Below are 17,388 nucleotides of genomic sequence, written 5' to 3'. Positions count from 1 at the left end.
CTGAGCAAGGAAGGGGACCAGTCCCAAGACAGATAGGGACAACAAACCTCCAAGCCACCCAAACATAGAGGGCAACCACCCACAAGGGACAAGGGTAAGACATGGCCAGATGACCCTTAATCAGAGGATAGCAATGGAAGGAAGAGAGGGAGGGAGGGAGGGGAGGGGAGGACAGGGATAGAAAGCAATGCCCCCAAACCTGGAATAGCCAGAGCAGCAGGGCACCGGAACTCCATCCTCTAAAGAACCAGGGAGAAAAAAACCGCCCCCAGACGGAGCCACCCGTCAAGAACAGAAAAGGGCACTCACAGGAGACACAGCCCCGCACAGAGAGGAGAGTACCGAAGACCAACCCAAGGGTCCTGGCAATACGGGGAGGAAGGGCAGGCCGTGAAGGAATCTGCAGCTACAATCGTCTCTACCAGATACATTGTTACTGAAGGTAAGTAACTCGAACATCTGATAGACTACTAGCCGCAGATTTCTTCACGTAGAATAGATACCCTAGCAATACCCCCTGGGAAGAAGGGTCTGCGAAAGGACCCCACCAGCCAATACAGAACAGAAGGCCCCACCAGGGACCAGATCTGCAGACCAGGTAGAACCTAGTCCCTGCCAGCAATGGGAACTCTCACAAGCAGAACCCTACTGACCCCAAGAGGATGTAGGAGGGAGAAGAAGGCTGAAGAGGCCCGTACACTCACAGCAGAGGAACCAAAGGCAAGGACGGAGGCCGAAAGAACCCACTTCCCCACAAGGCAAAATAGCTTCCGCCCAATGCCAAGACAGGAAAAGAGGAAGAAGAAGCCTAGAGGACCCAAAGAAACTAGTGAAAAGAAGGCAAACTCACTCTAGATGGGGCGCAACCTGCCAGCCCGAACAGCGCGGCAGGAAAAAGCCACCAGAATCAAGAAGAACAGCCCAAGGCCTCAGGAAGGCCGAGTAGGCGGCGCCTGGCAAGGGAGAATATAGGATCATCCCAGACCTTAGGAGAGGAACAGGGAGAGGAGGAGATGCCAGAGCACACCACTACGAGTGGCCGCGCACACAACCTCAAGAAGCAAAAAGAAATCTACATAAACGCCATGAATAACAGGCATCCAAAGGCGCCCAGAACCCCCTAGCAGAGTGCAAGTCATATGACAGCAACCACTACCCCACATAGGGTACGTTAAGTCCCATCTTGGGAACCCTCTTTGGAAGAACTTTTGCAGCAGAGGAAAAACAAAAGAGCCACGGGGAAAAAAACCCTGCGGAAGGCTTGACAAGCAGCCCAAGCAAAGCAGAAGGCCTAATCTCAGGTCCAAGTCTGTGCAACAACTCGGGCAGAACAGACACTCATAATCAACAAAGGGGCCATCCAGCAGCCAACAATGCCAAAGTCCCAAGGAAGGACGCAAATGGCCAGAAAACACACTCCACAGCCAGAACAACCGGCCTAGGAAAACCCAGAATCAGCCCAACTCCGGAGTCACTGAGGAGGGGACGGAGGAGGAGGATAAGGCGGAGGCGGAGGAGGAGGGACAGAGCCCTTCCAAGAGCCTTTTGATGGCGGAGTCGGCTGGGGCATGGAACAACAGGCTGCCATCAAACGGAAGGTCGATGAGTCGCACCCGAATATTCTCAGGGAATACTCCGTCCCGAAGCCAAGCATGGCGACGGAGAGCGATTGAGGAAGCCATGGCCCAGCCCAGCACCTCAGATGTCCAGAGCGGAGCGAAGAATAAACGCCACAAACTCGCGGCCATCCAACGCATGATGCTGCAAGTCCACCTGACCAGTCTCCTGGGACGCTGCTGATCTCAGAGACTCAGCCTAGTCCCACAAACAAGAGGAGGCCCAAGCCAGAACACACAAGGTGTTAAGGGCCCGCAGGGCAGCGCTGGTCGAGGCGAACATATTGGGCCCCAAGAGTCCAGCCAGCAGGCTTCCCGGGACGGCGGAGTAAACAGTGGCAGTAGGGAGGAAAAAGCAGACCGCAGAAGGGGGCTGGCGGCCGAGGGGTGAAGGGAAAGATACATCGGGTCACCTGGCGCCGGTAGGTGCCGGTGCAGAATATGCTGAGGCACCGGGTCTCCTGAGGCAGGATGCCTTCAAGCCCCCGTTAAGGAAGAAAGGAGCGAACCTTCAAAGGAAAGTAAGATTTCCCTCCCACCAGAGCCGTGGTGGAGGACCTCCAAAAGATGGTCCCCCGGAAAGTGAGCAACCGGCTCATCCATGCGCAGAATGCCCACACCCGTGGACACCGCTTTAGTGAAGCCCGCACCCGCCTCCATAGGGCCCCTGCGGAGGAGAAAGCAGCTCCTCCGTGGGCGACGGCTGCAAACTAAGGCGGCCGTCCCCGAGGCCAAGCGGGACGGGCAAGGGCCAGACCTGGAAGTCAGGAAGAGCCGAAGAATGAGGGACCTGCTGCTCTTTCGACAAACACCTCAGCCTCAGGAAGGGCGGGGAGCCGCCCTTCGACGTTGGTGAAAAAGACACCACACCGCGACCAGTCTCCGGGGAGGAGGACACCAAGACACCAATAAACAGCATGCCTCCGGAGAAGGAGGAACATCCGAAGATGAATCCGTGGTATGACCCCTGCGCGGAGCCGTAGAGTCCGCTGCCTGAGGCAGGACATGGGCACTATCCGGCGTCACCGGACAAGGCTCCTCCAAGTCACCCCGCACCGGAGACCGGAGTGGAGCTGGAGCCGAACCGGTTCCGGAACGACGCCGACCTGGCCCACGCCGAGGCAGCCACCTGCGAGGGGGAATGAGGGGGGCCTGGGGAGTGAAACGAAGCCTTCCGCCAGCCGCGGCCCAGAATGAGACGGAGATCGATCGGCAACCCATGTGGGGGTACCAGGGATGATTCAACCTCCGACTCGCCCTCCGACGAGGCCGCCGCATGTGGGGAGGGACGAGACTGGCCCGGAGAGGGACGCGGGGTCCTCACCCAGCATCGACCCACAGCGGGACGAAGAGGGTTCACCGACCCCTTTCGCCCAGCATGGTCCAACTGTTGCCAGCGCCGTAGCGGCATCACCTCGGCCTTAGACAGGACCACCTTGTCAAAGGATCGAGAGGGGCTCGGGGATGCGACCCGAGCCCCAGCGACCTCCCGCGACACCACAGGGACTCCCGCAGGAGTTGGCAGCGAGGCAGAGACGCTGTGGCCTGAAGGAGGTTCCCCGGAGGAGCCACACCCCAACAGCACCCCATCCTTCAAGCCTGGATCCGAAGCAGTCGGCGCCAGAGCCACCGGCAGTACCGCGGAGGGCCCTGCGCACGGAGAGGGATCCGCCGACGGCCCAGGAGAGGAAGGAGGAGGAGATGCCAGCGAGGCCTGATAAGCCACCGCGTATGTCTCAATTTGGACTCTCGACGCCCCAACACCAGGAATCGGTGGAGAGGACGACACGCGGGCCGCATCACTCGTGGAGAGTCCATGCCCCCGGCAGGCCGAAAACCAGCCCCCGGGGACAAACTGCGACACTTACCCACCGGAGAGCGGCGCTCACATGACATCTGAGAAGGGCGAGGACTACTACCACAGCAGTATCTGAAGCAGAGAGAGGGCAGGACGTCGACCTGGAAAGACGAGCCGAAAGAAGTTTCATCCGGCGTTCCCGCCGTGACTTCGGCTTCAACTGTTGGCATGCCTCACAATCCGCAGTGCCGTGATCCTCCCCTAAACACCACATACAAATGAGGTGAGGATCCCCCGCCGACATAAGACGCCCACACGACTTGCAAGTCTTGAAGCCCGAATGCATTCACACACTGTTCCACAAAAAGAAGGGACAATGGAAGGAAAAAAGAGGGCCAATACAAGCCTGTAGCAAGTACCGGATCCGCGTTGCATGCGGAAAACGAAAAAAAACTGCAGTAGGCGCACGGGGCGGGTCTTATGTGACCTCGCTGACATCACGTACGCGAATGACGCATGGTCGGAGTCGTGTGATGTCGCCCCGGCGCACAGGGATGCTGTGGCAAATAAGTTTCCAGATCCAGTTCACGCCTAGGGATAATTCTACGTGAAGGAATCTGTGGCTAGTAGTCTATCAGATATTGTTTTTAGAATGTGCAATGTAATTAATGCAACTATCACACAATGCCTGCTGTCTTAAGTTACATAACAAACTTATAGCACAACCTCACCCCCTTTTCCTTTTATTAAAAAAAACATAAATTAAGCTCATGGTGCCTCCGGGACCAGGAAGCAAATCAAGTTGACTCTGGATGTAGGGATTCCTAACCATTGTGGAGAACCAAGACCACAAATTAAGGTATGTGTGCATGTATGCTTTTATCCTTATGTATTTCTGGCCCAAGCACAGGAGGCTGAAACGTGCATCTTTTCTTATAAAAAGATGGAGTAAAACACAGTTCTACAGGCTCCTAACTCGTTCCAAAATGTGTACAAACCTGGTCAGGCATATGTCCACAGAAACAGACCAGTAAACTCTGCTTAGTCTACAACTCTGGCAGCAAGGCAACACTACCAAAGGATCAGAATGTTAGGGACGGTCTCTTTGCAACCTGACAATAGTCTAAGCCTCATTTGAGTGTCTCTCCTTCAACAAGCATAAACTGCAGGGAAGCAGACCCTAATTTCAACTCTATGCAACTCCAATTTTAGCAAGAAGAAGCAGAGTCCTGGCTTTGCATGCAGATAAATATATGCATTAGTGAAAGTGACAAGAGGAATACCCACCTGTCTCTGCAGTCTCGAGGACAGAGTTCTGAAACACAAGAGCTAAGAAAGGAACACAGTTGCACCCTTTTAGAAAGAGGTGCATTATAACAGGTCTCCTAGCCACCGTGATCACAGCCATTTTTGGCTCTGCAGACTTATTTTTTCCTCAATTCAGAAAGCAGACCTCTATCTCGTATGTCAAAAACTGTATAAATTCCCCTGCCTGGTGGAGTTATCAAAGCAATGCCCCACTGACGGGGCATTATTCCCATCTAAGCTTGCTGATATCTCACTGAACCCTCAGCAAACTAAGTCAGCAGATTTACCTCACACCACCTGCACACAGCCGATCTATATTTCACTGGAAACAGGTACAGCAGAGGTATGTATTGCACCACTGAGATACCCGTGGTGAGGAGCTTACCTGTCTATTTTAATATTGGCCTACCCATCTTCTGTCTGCCTGTCTACATCTATCACACTCTCACTGAGCACACAGTAATTAGAGCCTCAAGTCCCAGGTGTGAGTACCTATTCCACAGACTAATGTCTGGTTCTTTTTGCACAAGACCCTCTGTGCAAAAAGAACCAGACACAACTCAGTGGAATAGGGACTTAGATATACACACTCATAGTCTTAGTAAATGAGAAGGGGATCACCACCCCTTTAGAACTCAGGGCAAACCTCAAAGATCAAAACAGATTCTTATTTTTCACTTGCACACCTGTTAATATTTTTGCCTAAGGGCAGAAGCAATTATTTACCTCTTCCATGCTTTTCACTAGTTCTTTACGCTTCTTTTCTTCCCCTTTCATATTTTGCTTTTTAAGATCAAGGGCACTCTGAGCTTTTGTGTCTTCTCTCTGGACTTCTGTTAGAGCTTCTTCCAATCCACGGAGTACACCACCAATTTCCTGTAGCAAATAGATTCAAGGAATATTTCATCAGATCTTGAGAGGAAAAAAAAATAGATTTACCTGGAAAAATCGTTCTGATCTTTTTATCTCAGGCAGTTTCACTGGGGGGAAGTCTACCAGTTGTGTACATTTTAATCCTATTAGGAGTGAAAATGCTTCCTGGCACACTTTGCAGTTCAAGAAAGAACACCATTAGTCTTTCCATATGTAGCTCAGATCTCAACATTCAGGATTTTGTGGCTTAGTTTCTTTTAGGACCGATGGCACTTAGGTGCCCCAGTCTCTGGGCCCTGGGCCTGGTAGAAACTCTCCCATCCAGGGGTACAAGAAAGAAGGCCTGTGGACCTGAACTTGAAACCATTTCCCTCATTCCTCCAATATCCATTATAGCACAAGAGCAACCTCCTAATAAGGATGGGGTACACTTAGGGTTCCTTTCAACCCCCTGACAATTAGAAGAACCCTGTACACTGCTTTTGAATGTCAGTAAAAACATAGAGCGCTTCCAGTGGACTCAGATTGCCAAGCCTAGTCAAGGAAAAAACAAGACATGAAGACAAAAGAACAGAGTAGCAGGGTAGCACATAATCCAGGCCAAGTACACCAACTTTTGAAGCTCTGGATTCTTCAACAAACCCCATGCACCAATTTGGGATGCATCACCGTCCATGCCTCGCTGAGGTCTGGTAAAAGCAATCTGAAGTGACTCACTTTGTGAAAAGGAGGATAAACCCACACTCGGAGTATGTAAGGGGGAGCATTGACCTATTTTGCCACACCACCCTTTGCTGAGGCTCTAAGCCTTTCCCACATGTTTTCCATGCCTACCTTAAATAGTTGGCAAATGACAAAACAAATGCAGTCAATCAATGTGTAAAAAGTACATTTTGCAAACAGCGCAAGAAATGTGTTGGAAAGCTCACATGGCCAACTCCACAAGGTTAAGAGAAAACTGTATATTTAATGGTGTTTTGGGGGTTACTAAATATATTTGAAGACTAAAAGTAGGCAAGCAAGTCAGTGAAAAAAAAATGATTTTGGTAGAAGGCACAGGCAAGTTCTCCGGGGTCTGTATGGCAAGCATTGTATCTCATATTGCTGTTATCCGTAAAAGCACAGGAAGAAATACCTATTTCAAAATACTTCATTTATAGGCTTTGGTATTCATGGAGTAGCCAGATGGAGCAGGCAATGCCTACTCTAGGAGGATGGTGTTGGGAGAGAATTTGAAGTTGAGGCAGCATATATACAGCAGTATAATTAACAGAATGTCCAAACAGTTATTTTTTTTAAGCAAACATTTCTATTAAGATTCTCTGGGGAGGAGAGAGGAGAGAGGAGGGGAGGGGAGGGGGGGAGGGGAGGGGAGGGGAGAGGAGAGGAGAGGAGGGGAGAGGAGAGGAGAGGAGAGGAGAGGAGAGGAGAGGAGAGGAGAGGAGAGGAGGAGGGGAGAGGAGGGGAGGGGAGGGGAGGGGTGTGTTTGTAAAGCATCAAAAGTAATGAGATTCCCTAGTTATCGCCTTAAGCTTTGCTCCCTCCCACTGCCACGCTCATTTCACCTTACCTCCCAACCAATGATAATTTGTGGACGAGAAACTAGAGATGCTAACGAGAGACCGAACATGGATGTGTGTGCAAGAGGTTGCATAATGGCTCTATTTAGAAACTTGAGTGCTCTGTAAAAGATTATGGAAATCTGTGCTCATTTTCTAGTTAGTCTTGAGGTGTAATGGTACATTATGGTGTGCTCATTACATGGCAGTATGCTATAATACTTCCTGCACTGAATTGCAGATAAAGGCATTTGTCCGTGATAATGTGGATGTCTCCGTCTTCTCGTTGGAGAAGATGAGCACTTGTACATCATGACAAAACACTGTGTGTGTAACATTTGCAGTTGGAAGTCGTGCATTCTAGGGTTGGGAGTTAATTGTAAGTGAGAATGAGGAGGGTGAAAGTTAAGCTTAAGGTAGTACCTTAAAGAGGGAATTCATGTTATTTTAGTTTGTGTTGTAGCCGCTGACACTCCTGAACTTTAACTTCACTTTACATTTTGTTCGTTAATGGCATTTTAATTTGTAAATAGATGTATGGATCTTATATTTTTGCAAGCCTTTATTTAAATATGGCATGATCACTATTGTCACAGTTGTTAGCTGCACTGGCCCCATTACATTTTATAGCCATACGTGATAGATGACAACTGCCCTGGCACTTGTGGGCAATAAACACTTCTTGCTTTGCCCAAGAGCCGAGGATTATTAATGACTGCCTACTTGGCTGGTTGCAAGATGGAAGGAGCAAGCAATAGAGACCGTAAACCCAATAGGTTTTCCAGATTAATGTAAAATATCGGAGTTTGGTTTTCTAGACCCCTGGCACTCAGGAATCAGTCAATGTGCCAACCAGAGACCGAAAACAATAAATATAATGAAATAGTGTGGGCCATTAAGCGTCGCACTAGTGTAAAATTATGGTGCAATGTATTCTATCTATACCCTACTTTTCATGACCCCACTGCCCTGCAGTCACAAAACAATCAAATGCCAACAAACAAATGAAAAGGAGCATACAATTATATAAACTCTTTATTTCAATTCACAACATTACAATTCATTTCATGCAATTCTATATCCACATATGTTTGCTGTTCATATCTAATCAAATTCCTCAGGAGTCTTGTAATTCAGTATTCATCCACTTCATTGAAGTATATTTATTGTCACAATTGCACTTCAGCCCAGCCAATGGGTTTCGTCCAATCAGATTTCATCAGGGTTAAGGATAAACAGGAAGGTGTGCTGAATGAAGCAGAAAGCCAGTAAAAAGTCAAGATAGGACGAGCGGTGGAGTACCCCCTGGCCAATCCTGAATCTAATATATTTCAGAATCCTTCAGACCTGCATCTGTCAAGTCTGCCTCTTTACTTAAAATTATATATGAATGTAGATTATATAATTGTATGCTCCTTTTCATTTATGTTTGTTAGCAGAGACAGAAACCAGTTGGCCTGCAACCTCCTCACAACTCACTGATGAAGATTTGGGTGAGCCGGGATTCTGCTACCAATTTATCTCATGAGAAATTTCAGGGATAGTTAGAGAAACTTTAATCCCTCATTCATTAGAAACACTAGAAAATAATGAATCAATTTTCAAGATTGATTTTAAAAGTCAACATCCTGATCTAGTGAACACAATAGAAATTGTAACCACAATAAAGACAAATAAAATGGCAGCAGCAATGTTTGCTAAAATAGTAAATAAAAGGAAGAACTCCAATAGGATTGCAGTTATACATTCATCACAATTATACCACTAATTCCTCTAGCCCCTCACTGTGTTCTGCGTTTATAATATCTCACAGTTGGTAAAACTCCCAGAATAGCCACTTAAAGAACGGGGTGATGCCCTTTCAAGTAGTTATTTACCTTGTAGAAACCCTTCAGAAATCCATAACAGTATAGAAGACATTCAGCACTCAGATTAAATGCGAATATACGCTGTGTTCCCTGATGTGAGTCCCCCAAGACTTTACCCCATCACTCCTTTGTGCCCTCCCTGTATTGCACAAGACTCATATCCCTGGATCCTTTGTAAAATTTGGATGCTCCTCTCCTAGAGCTACTGTAACCATACTGCATATATGCTTGAAAATGTTAGATATTTTAAAGATAAAAATAAAATAAAAAATACTGCTAATATATTCAAGTAATACTTTATCATGCTGCTCAAACTAAATGTGCATTTAATTATCACATATTCATCCTTGATTGATTTGCACATTTCTCAAAAACACCAGATAAGAAAAAGCACGCTTTGATTAAAGTTCTAACTTTCTGCCAGCTTTGGTGTAATAAGATATTAGATTATTTTTTTAAAACCCTAGTAGTTGACTGAGAAAAACAAATGTATAAAATGACGTTATAGTTAGGCGTTCAAATAAGATAAAAACTAATGTTTTAAAACACTGACATTCACTAGTTATTGTTTACTGAGTTAACTAGAACTTGCACTCTGTCAAGCATTGCTTGTGAGGGCCAATTAGGGCCTATCAATAATCGACCGTAGTTAAGTACACTACATACATTCCTGAGATGGGCATACAGGGATACACTTCGAGCCATACTTACAACACCAGTCTGAGATAAACCACCATCAAGTGGGATATCTCTTAATTCTACATTATTCAACCATCTGTAATGCTTCAAAATCTTCAGCAACGTTCTGGAAATAACCATTCACACCTTAAGTGGCAGTAGATTGCGTTGTGCACCTTTGCTCAGATGTTGTTCAGCTCTTGAAAGGACACTCAGAACCACACATAAGCACCACTTCCAAGCACCGACATCAGTTGCTACCCTGCCCCCCCCCCACCCACCACCCCCACCAAACCACTGCACAGCCTAACAGCAAACTGGCTTTCACTAGCCTGCAGATCTCTACACTTGAGACCTTTTTAGTTGGAAAAGAGCCCTGTTCACTGAACAGGGAGGATAGGAAGGTCGGAGAGGAATCTACGGTTAGATACGATAGTTACCAGAAAGAGTGTTACCAAACTTGTTCTACCGATAAGATACTTCTACAAGCAGATCCCACACCTTTTAAATGGATACAAAACAGTACCTCTCAGGTGGTAGGTCTGTAAACTGGCTCAAACTGAAAAGCCCTGCAGGACCAAGAGGGCATAATGCTCATCTCAACAGACTTGACTGTCAAGGCAGCAATATTTCTTTTATATTCAAGCGCATTAGATTAGAAGAATCACGGGATGCTGAGCAGACGCCAAGACTCTAACCCAGATCCCCAGTTCCACAGTCAGCAGGTCCGGCAATTACGCCACATCCTCTCCACAGAATGGTACAGTTCTCTTCGGAAAGGAAGAGTTTTCTTCTGAACATATTCCTTCCTCTTCTGCCTGAATATTCTTCAGAACGCAAAGTTCTCTTTAGTACGAGAAGTCCCACTTTGCAAGGACAGCCCTAGTATTCTAAATGTAATATCACTACACAAGAGCAGGACACCCTCGGAATGAATCGGCTCTCTTAGATGGCAAAACTCTTTGGAAGGAAAGAATACTTTGATTTTCCAAATGTCTCAACACACATCTGGAATGGCTGCACTCTCTTCAAAATGCCACGGTCCCTTCAGAAAATGAGGACTCTAATGGAACGCAAGGCTGTGTTCAGAAGAGTTCGGCTGTCTTCAGGACGCTGATGCACGCCTGTCTTCCACCGCAGTTCTCCAGCGCCTATCGTCCCCTCCTTCCTCCGAAGACGCTGAAGGGATTCCTCTTCTTCAAAAGTAATCTATACAGCACTCGAACTTCCTGCCAGCCCCCGGCTCCGTGACTTCCTTAGCAACTTCAGCAGATAATTTAAATTTAAACCGAGCTAGTTGACGTATAGCGGGCCGAAGCCCTCCTGGCTCTGATATATTTGAAGCGTTAGCTTCGCAAGTATTCCCTACACTCGGCTATGCCAGTGGTGAGTGTGACTCGGGATCGCAGGAGCACGAGGACAGGGCATTTCTGAATTAAGTTTTCACAAGTGTTTTGGGGGGGATGGGGGAGAAGGCACGGACAATGGGAGTGCGGGCGGGGGGAGGAGGGGAGAAGGCACGCACAACATGAGGGAGAGGGGAGTAGAGAAGGCAGTAGGAGAACCTCATTAAAGCAAATCGTGCTCACAGTCTAAATAACATGTACCGTGTAACACTCGTAACAAATGAAGAGGAGGCGGTACTAAGGAGGGACCAACAAGCCTATGGATAAATTAGAAGCCAGCATTTAGGACAATGACACAAGCCAATGGTAAACATGGGCAGAGAGTGGGCGGGGCTTCTAATCGCTACTCGTCTACAATAAGTCTGGCTCAGGCGCGACCTCAAAAGGAAGCTCGGGTTCTCAAGACATGCTGGTAGCTTACTCTCTCTCCCCCCCTCCCCCCCCCCCCCCCCCCCGGCACCGATTTTAATGCGATTATGAACACTGTTTTGAGGGCAAGAAGGCGTAGAGGACAGTGGCTCAAATTAAGTACACATCATAAAGGTGATGACCAAGTTGAGGTACTCCTGTGGCATGATAAAGCAAGAGGTGGAATCAAATGTGGCAAGCTCTTTAAACAAAAACGCATCACGAAATCGCATTGTGATCAGGATGGCTCCGGTGAATGCAGCATCTTAAGAAGTCAGTTGAGATTTCACCACATATTTATAGTAAACCCCAACGAAATGAGGTCTGCTGTATTGTAGATGTAGAGGACGACTGCCTGCGGCGCGCCTGCCTTGAACAGCCAGTTATTGAGGTAGGGAGAAGACTGGATTCCTGACCTGCGAATATGTTAAGAAACCACCACCATCACTTTTGTAAACATCAGAGAGACACCACTGAGGCCAAAGAAGAGCAAAGCGAACTGAAAATGCACCTGCTGCACTTCCCGCTGCAAGAAGAACTGATTATCCTTCGTGAGCCATTCTGTGGATAGTGGAAGATGAAGGGGGCACCAGGAATTGTAGGGCATAACCCGCCAGACAATTTGTAGAACTAACTTGTCCAATGTGATCACCTGCCATCCTGGCAGAAAATATCAGATCAGGTCACCGGCAGGGTGGCTGTGTACTCGAAGGGCAAGCTAAAGAGGTTTTGAGGCAGCAGGAGGGGTGGATGACTGTGCTGCATGCCACCCCTGTTGGCCACCTGGTCGTATGGTACCACAGCCACAAAAAAGCTGCTGGATTTTCTAGGCACGCTTGATGGAGATATTGGAAGCCCCTACTATAGCCACTGAGGGAGCAAAACGGTTGGTTCAGATGACATAGAAGGGTGGACAGCCCAAATGAGCGCGCCTTGACCATTCAATTTTCTAAAGAGCCCAAGGGCTAAATCTGCCTGCTCACAATAAAGATGAGCCATTGAAAAAAACGTCCATTAATGTGGAAACCAGAGGACCTCATCTAGGCATGTCTCCTAAGAGCAACACTGGTGCCAATTGCCCTTTCTACACAATCTGTGGTGTCCAAAACACAGGCAGATTGTAAATTTTGCTGCATCAAGACCATTCTGGATAGCCTGCATAAGGATGGGACACAAGTCGTCAGGACACTGGGTAAGAGTTGTGCAATGAGTCCTAAATTTGATTTGATTTGATTTCAGATTTGTAAAGCGCATAGCTACCCTGGGGCGTCCCAGCCCTGACAATCAACCTGTAGCTTTCAGAGGGGGAAAGTTGTAGGGATGGGTTATGGGAAGAGCCACGTTTTTAGTTGCCTACGGAAGGCTAGTAGGTTGTGTTCTCTTCGAATGGAGAGTGGGAGGGAGTTCCACAGCTTTGGCGCATTGTATGAGAACAGTCGTACCCCTGAGCGGGCCTTTCTTATTCTGGGGACACTGGCCAAGGAGAGGGAGTCTGATCTGAGTTGTCTGTTCGAATGATGTGGTTTGACGAGAGATCTCAGAATGGGCGGGCCTCTGCCTTGAAGTATTTTATGTGAGATGCAGAGGGTCTTAAAGGTGATCCTTTCCTTGATCGGGAGCCAGTGTAGAGATCTGAGGGCCGGTTTGGCGGAGCATCTAGATTTGGTCCCGGTCAGGAGTCTGGCAGCGGCGTTTTGGGCACATTGCAGTCTGTTGATGACCGATGCGGGAGCACCTAGGTAAAGGGCATTTCCGTAGTCTAGTCTGGAATTAACTAGCCCCTGTATGAGCAGTTTCCTGGACTGAAAGGGGATTAAGTGGAGAATTTTTCGAGCTGTCTGAATAAGGCTGAAGCATGTGCCGGCGGTTTTTCTGGCCTGGACTTTAAAGTTGAGGTCTTGGTCCAACAGATACCTAGGCTTTTGACTTCGGTCTTAGGGGTGGGGGGTGATCCCATACAGGGTGGCCAGGAGAGGGAAGGGGGGAGTCTGCGTGGGTCTCCCAGAAGAAGGATCGCGGATTTCTCTCCGTTTAGTTTGACGCGAATCGCACATCCATTGAGAGATATTCTGGAGGCCGGATGACTAGTTGTCCAGACATTTGGTCGACTGGTTTATGGAGACTACCAGCTGGGTATCGTCGGCGTACATAACTGTTTTTATGCCGAATGGAGTTATGATGTCTTCGAGGGGAGACATGTAGACGTTAAAAAGTGTGGGGCTCGGGGAGGAGCCCTGAGGGACCCCACACTGGAGGGGGAGAGCACTGGAGTGAACTGTGCCGTCGGTCACCCGGAAGGTTCTGCCTTCTAGGAAGGATTTGATCCAGGACAGGGCGGTGCCGGAGATTCCTGCCATGCTAAGACGGTGGATAAGGATGGCATGATCCACTGTGTCGAAGGCAGCACTCAGATCTAGGAGGATCACTGCCACTGATCCTCCCGCATCTATGATGGTTCTTGCCTCTTCGACCACGGCTAGGAGTGCGGTATCCGTTCCCTGTCCCGGTCTAAACCCTGTCTGGGATTGGCGCAGGAGGTTGTTGGATTCAAGGAAGAGGGAGAGTTGGTGGTTGACTATTTTCTCGGCCACTTTGCTGATGGACGGGAGGAGAGAGATAGGTCTAAAGTTAGACAGGTCGGTGAGATCGAGGCGGGGCTTTTTGAGAAGCACGCGGACTGTGGCTTTTTCACAGTTAATTGGGACGGTGCCTAGAGCAAGAGACGCATTAATGAGGTTGGTGAAGGGGGGGGGGGGGGGGGGGGGAAAGACTGTGGAGGCGACCAGTTTTAGTTTGCTCATAGGAGCTGAGTGGTCGCTCCCTTTGGCCCGGTATTATTTTCCTAACGCGTTGTGCTTTGTGCTTTGCATTGTGCTGACATTTGTGCTCACTGTACTGCCTGCTGTGCGCTGTTTATGCCGCTTAGCATTTTGTTTAATAGGCGTGTCATTTCAATTTGCCAGCGCGACTCTGCTGCTCTTCGACTTTTCCCCAAACGCCCTCATTGTGCTTTGTGCTGATTTGTTGTGTATGCCGACTTGCATATTATTTTATTTCTGTGTCTTTCCACATTGCCAGCGCGACTTTGCTGATCTTTTCCACTCTTCCCCCAAGCGCCCTCCATTTTGTTGTTGTTGTCCTGCAACCTAGCCCGCCCCGCCTCCCAGCTGAGACGCCCTCCCACAAAGCTAAAAGCGCTCCGTTACCTAGAAGCAGCGTGACTCACTCTACGCTTCACAGCCGAGTGGTCGCTCCCTTTGGCCCGGTATCATTTTCCTAACGCGTTGTGCTTTGTGCTTTGCATTGTGCTGACATTTGTGCTCACTGTACTGCCTGCTGTGCGCTGTTTATGCCGCTTAGCATTTTGTTTAATAGGCGTGTCATTTCAATTTGCCAGCGCGACTCTGCTGCTCTTCGACTTTTCCCCAAACGCCCTCATTGTGCTTTGTGCTGATTTGTTGTGTATGCCGACTTGCATATTATTTTATTTCTGTCTTTCCACATTGCCAGCGCGACTTTGCTGATCTTTTCCACTCTTCCCCCAAGCGCCCTCCATTTTGTTGTTGTTGTCCTGCAACCTAGCCCGCCCCGCCTCCCAGCTGAGACGCCCTCGCCCCTCCCCTTCCACCACCCATATATGACAGTTGCTCCCGCGCGCAGCATTCACGCGCAGCGTCCGCGCCCAACCCGCGCCGAAGGTGCGCCAAAGGTAAGCCCGTCTACGCCCGTCCGCGCCTGGACCGCGCCCAGCGCCAGACCCCCTGCCCCTCGCGCTGCCCAGCCCCCCCGCGTTTCCTACGATGCCGCCACCCTCCTAGCCCTTAACCCCGGCCGCGCCCCCAACTGCTTCCAAGCCGCCCCTGGACACACCCATGGACCGTTCACCTGCCGATCCTGCAAATTTAGCGGCACTGACAACATCCCCGCTAAGACCACTCCACAGACTCCCGACCCCAACCACCTAGAATGCATCCTCCTCAACACCCGATCGGTCCACAGACACGCCATCGACCTCTGGAATCTACTAGACACCATCTCTCCAGACGTCGCCTTCCTAACAGAAACATGGATGAACGCTTCCTCCGCCCCTGACATCGCCATTGCCATCCCAGAAGACTATAAGATCACACGCAAGGACCGCACCGACCATACAGGAGGAGGAATAGCTATCGTCCATAAGAAATCAATCCGCATCTCAACCAGCTCGGACACCAACCTCGCCAACTCCGAACACCTTCATTTCCAGATCCACATCGACCCCAAGACCACACTCAGAGGCACCCTCCTCTACAGACCACCAGGACCCCGCGCAAAATTCAGTGAAGACATCACGGACTTCATCACCCCACACGCGCTCCCCTCCAAAGACTACATCCTTCTGGGAGACCTCAACTTCCACCTTGAAAAGATCATCGACCGCAACACTGCCACCCTCTTGGACAACCTAGCCAACCTCGGACTTAAACAACTGGTCACTACCCCCACCCACATCGCAGGCCACACACTCGACCCAATCTTCACCTCCAGCAACCACGTCTCCTTCAGCCACACCACAGATCTCCTCTGGACTGACCACAGCTGCGTTCACTTCACCTACAACAAGCCGAAACCCATCAACCACCTCCAACCAACTCTACAAAGAAACTGGAACAAAATCACCACGGATCAGATCTCCACATCGCTCCTTCGAACCTCCCCAGCCCTCTCCTCTAACGCCAACGAAGCCGCCTCCAACCTCACCCTTTGGCTATCCAACACCGCCGACACCTTAGCACCACTGAAAAAACGTCAACACAAACTTGGCAACAAGAAGGCTTCATGGTTCAACGATGACCTCAAAAAGTCCAAGAAACTGTGCCGCTCCCTTGAAAAGGCCTGGAAAAAAGACCCAACCACCATCACCAAGGACGCCTTCAAAAGCGCCACCCGCACTCACCACCAACTGATCCGAAAAGCCAAGAAAACAGCATTCAAGGATCGACTCGACAACAACGCCCACAACAGCAAGGAACTTTTCAACATCGTCAAGGAATTTTCCAACCCCTCGACCAACTCCAACGACATCACCCCCTCTCAAACCCTCTGCGATTCTCTAGCCTCTTTTTTTCACAACAAGATTGCTGACATCCACAACAGCTTTGACAACCAACCCGGAAGCCAACCCACCCTACCACCAGCTGACCATCCTCCCCCCGTTAACACCCTTAACGCCTGGAACCCAATCTCCACTGAGGACACCATCCGCCTGATGAATTCCATCCACTCTGGATCCCCCACAGACCCATGCCCTCACCACATCTTCAACAAAGCAGACTCCGTCATAGCACCGCACCTCCGAGACGTCATCAATTGCTCCTTCAACTCCGCCACCTTCCCGGAAGACTGGAAACACGCTGAACTCACCGCCCTTCTGAAAAAACCCACAGCGGACCCCACCGAACTCAAAAATTACCGCCCCATCTCGCTTCTTCCATTCCCGGCCAAAGTCATAGAGAAAGCTGTCAACAACCAGCTCGCCACCTTCCTCGAAGCCAACAAATCCCTCGACCCCTCACAATCTGGCTTCCGAGCCAAACACAGCACTGAGACCGCCCTCATCGCAGCAACAGACGACATTCGAACTCTACTGGACAATGGAGACACAGTCGCCCTCATCCTCCTCGACCTCTCAGCAGCCTTCGACACAGTCTGCCACAGCACCCTTCTACAGCGCCTCAAGGACATCGGAATCCAAGGAAAGGCTCTGGAATGGATCACCTCGTTCCTCACCGGAAGAACCCAGAGAGTCCGCCTCCCACCATTCAAGTCTGAGCCCTCTGAAATCATCTGCGGCGTACCACAAGGATCCTCACTCAGTCCCACCCTCTTCAACGT

General features: G+C 49.5%; 1 protein-coding gene across 1 annotated transcript in view; it reads right to left on the bottom strand.

Annotated features, from left to right (window-relative positions):
- The window catches only part of SMC2 (structural maintenance of chromosomes 2), a 380,518-nt gene that overhangs the window by 248,731 nt on the left and 114,399 nt on the right, over positions 1 to 17,388 (bottom strand). The window contains exon 9 of the mRNA XM_086962048.1: positions 5,449 to 5,598. Coding sequence (XP_086818174.1) covers positions 5,449 to 5,598 — 150 coding nt within the window. The remainder of the gene's footprint in view (positions 1 to 5,448; positions 5,599 to 17,388) is intronic.

This window comes from Lissotriton vulgaris, chromosome 3_1, assembly GCF_964263255.1.
Source record: "Lissotriton vulgaris chromosome 3_1, aLisVul1.2, whole genome shotgun sequence".
NCBI lineage: Eukaryota > Metazoa > Chordata > Amphibia > Caudata > Salamandridae > Lissotriton > Lissotriton vulgaris.
This window is presented reverse-complemented; position numbering and strand designations above follow the sequence as displayed.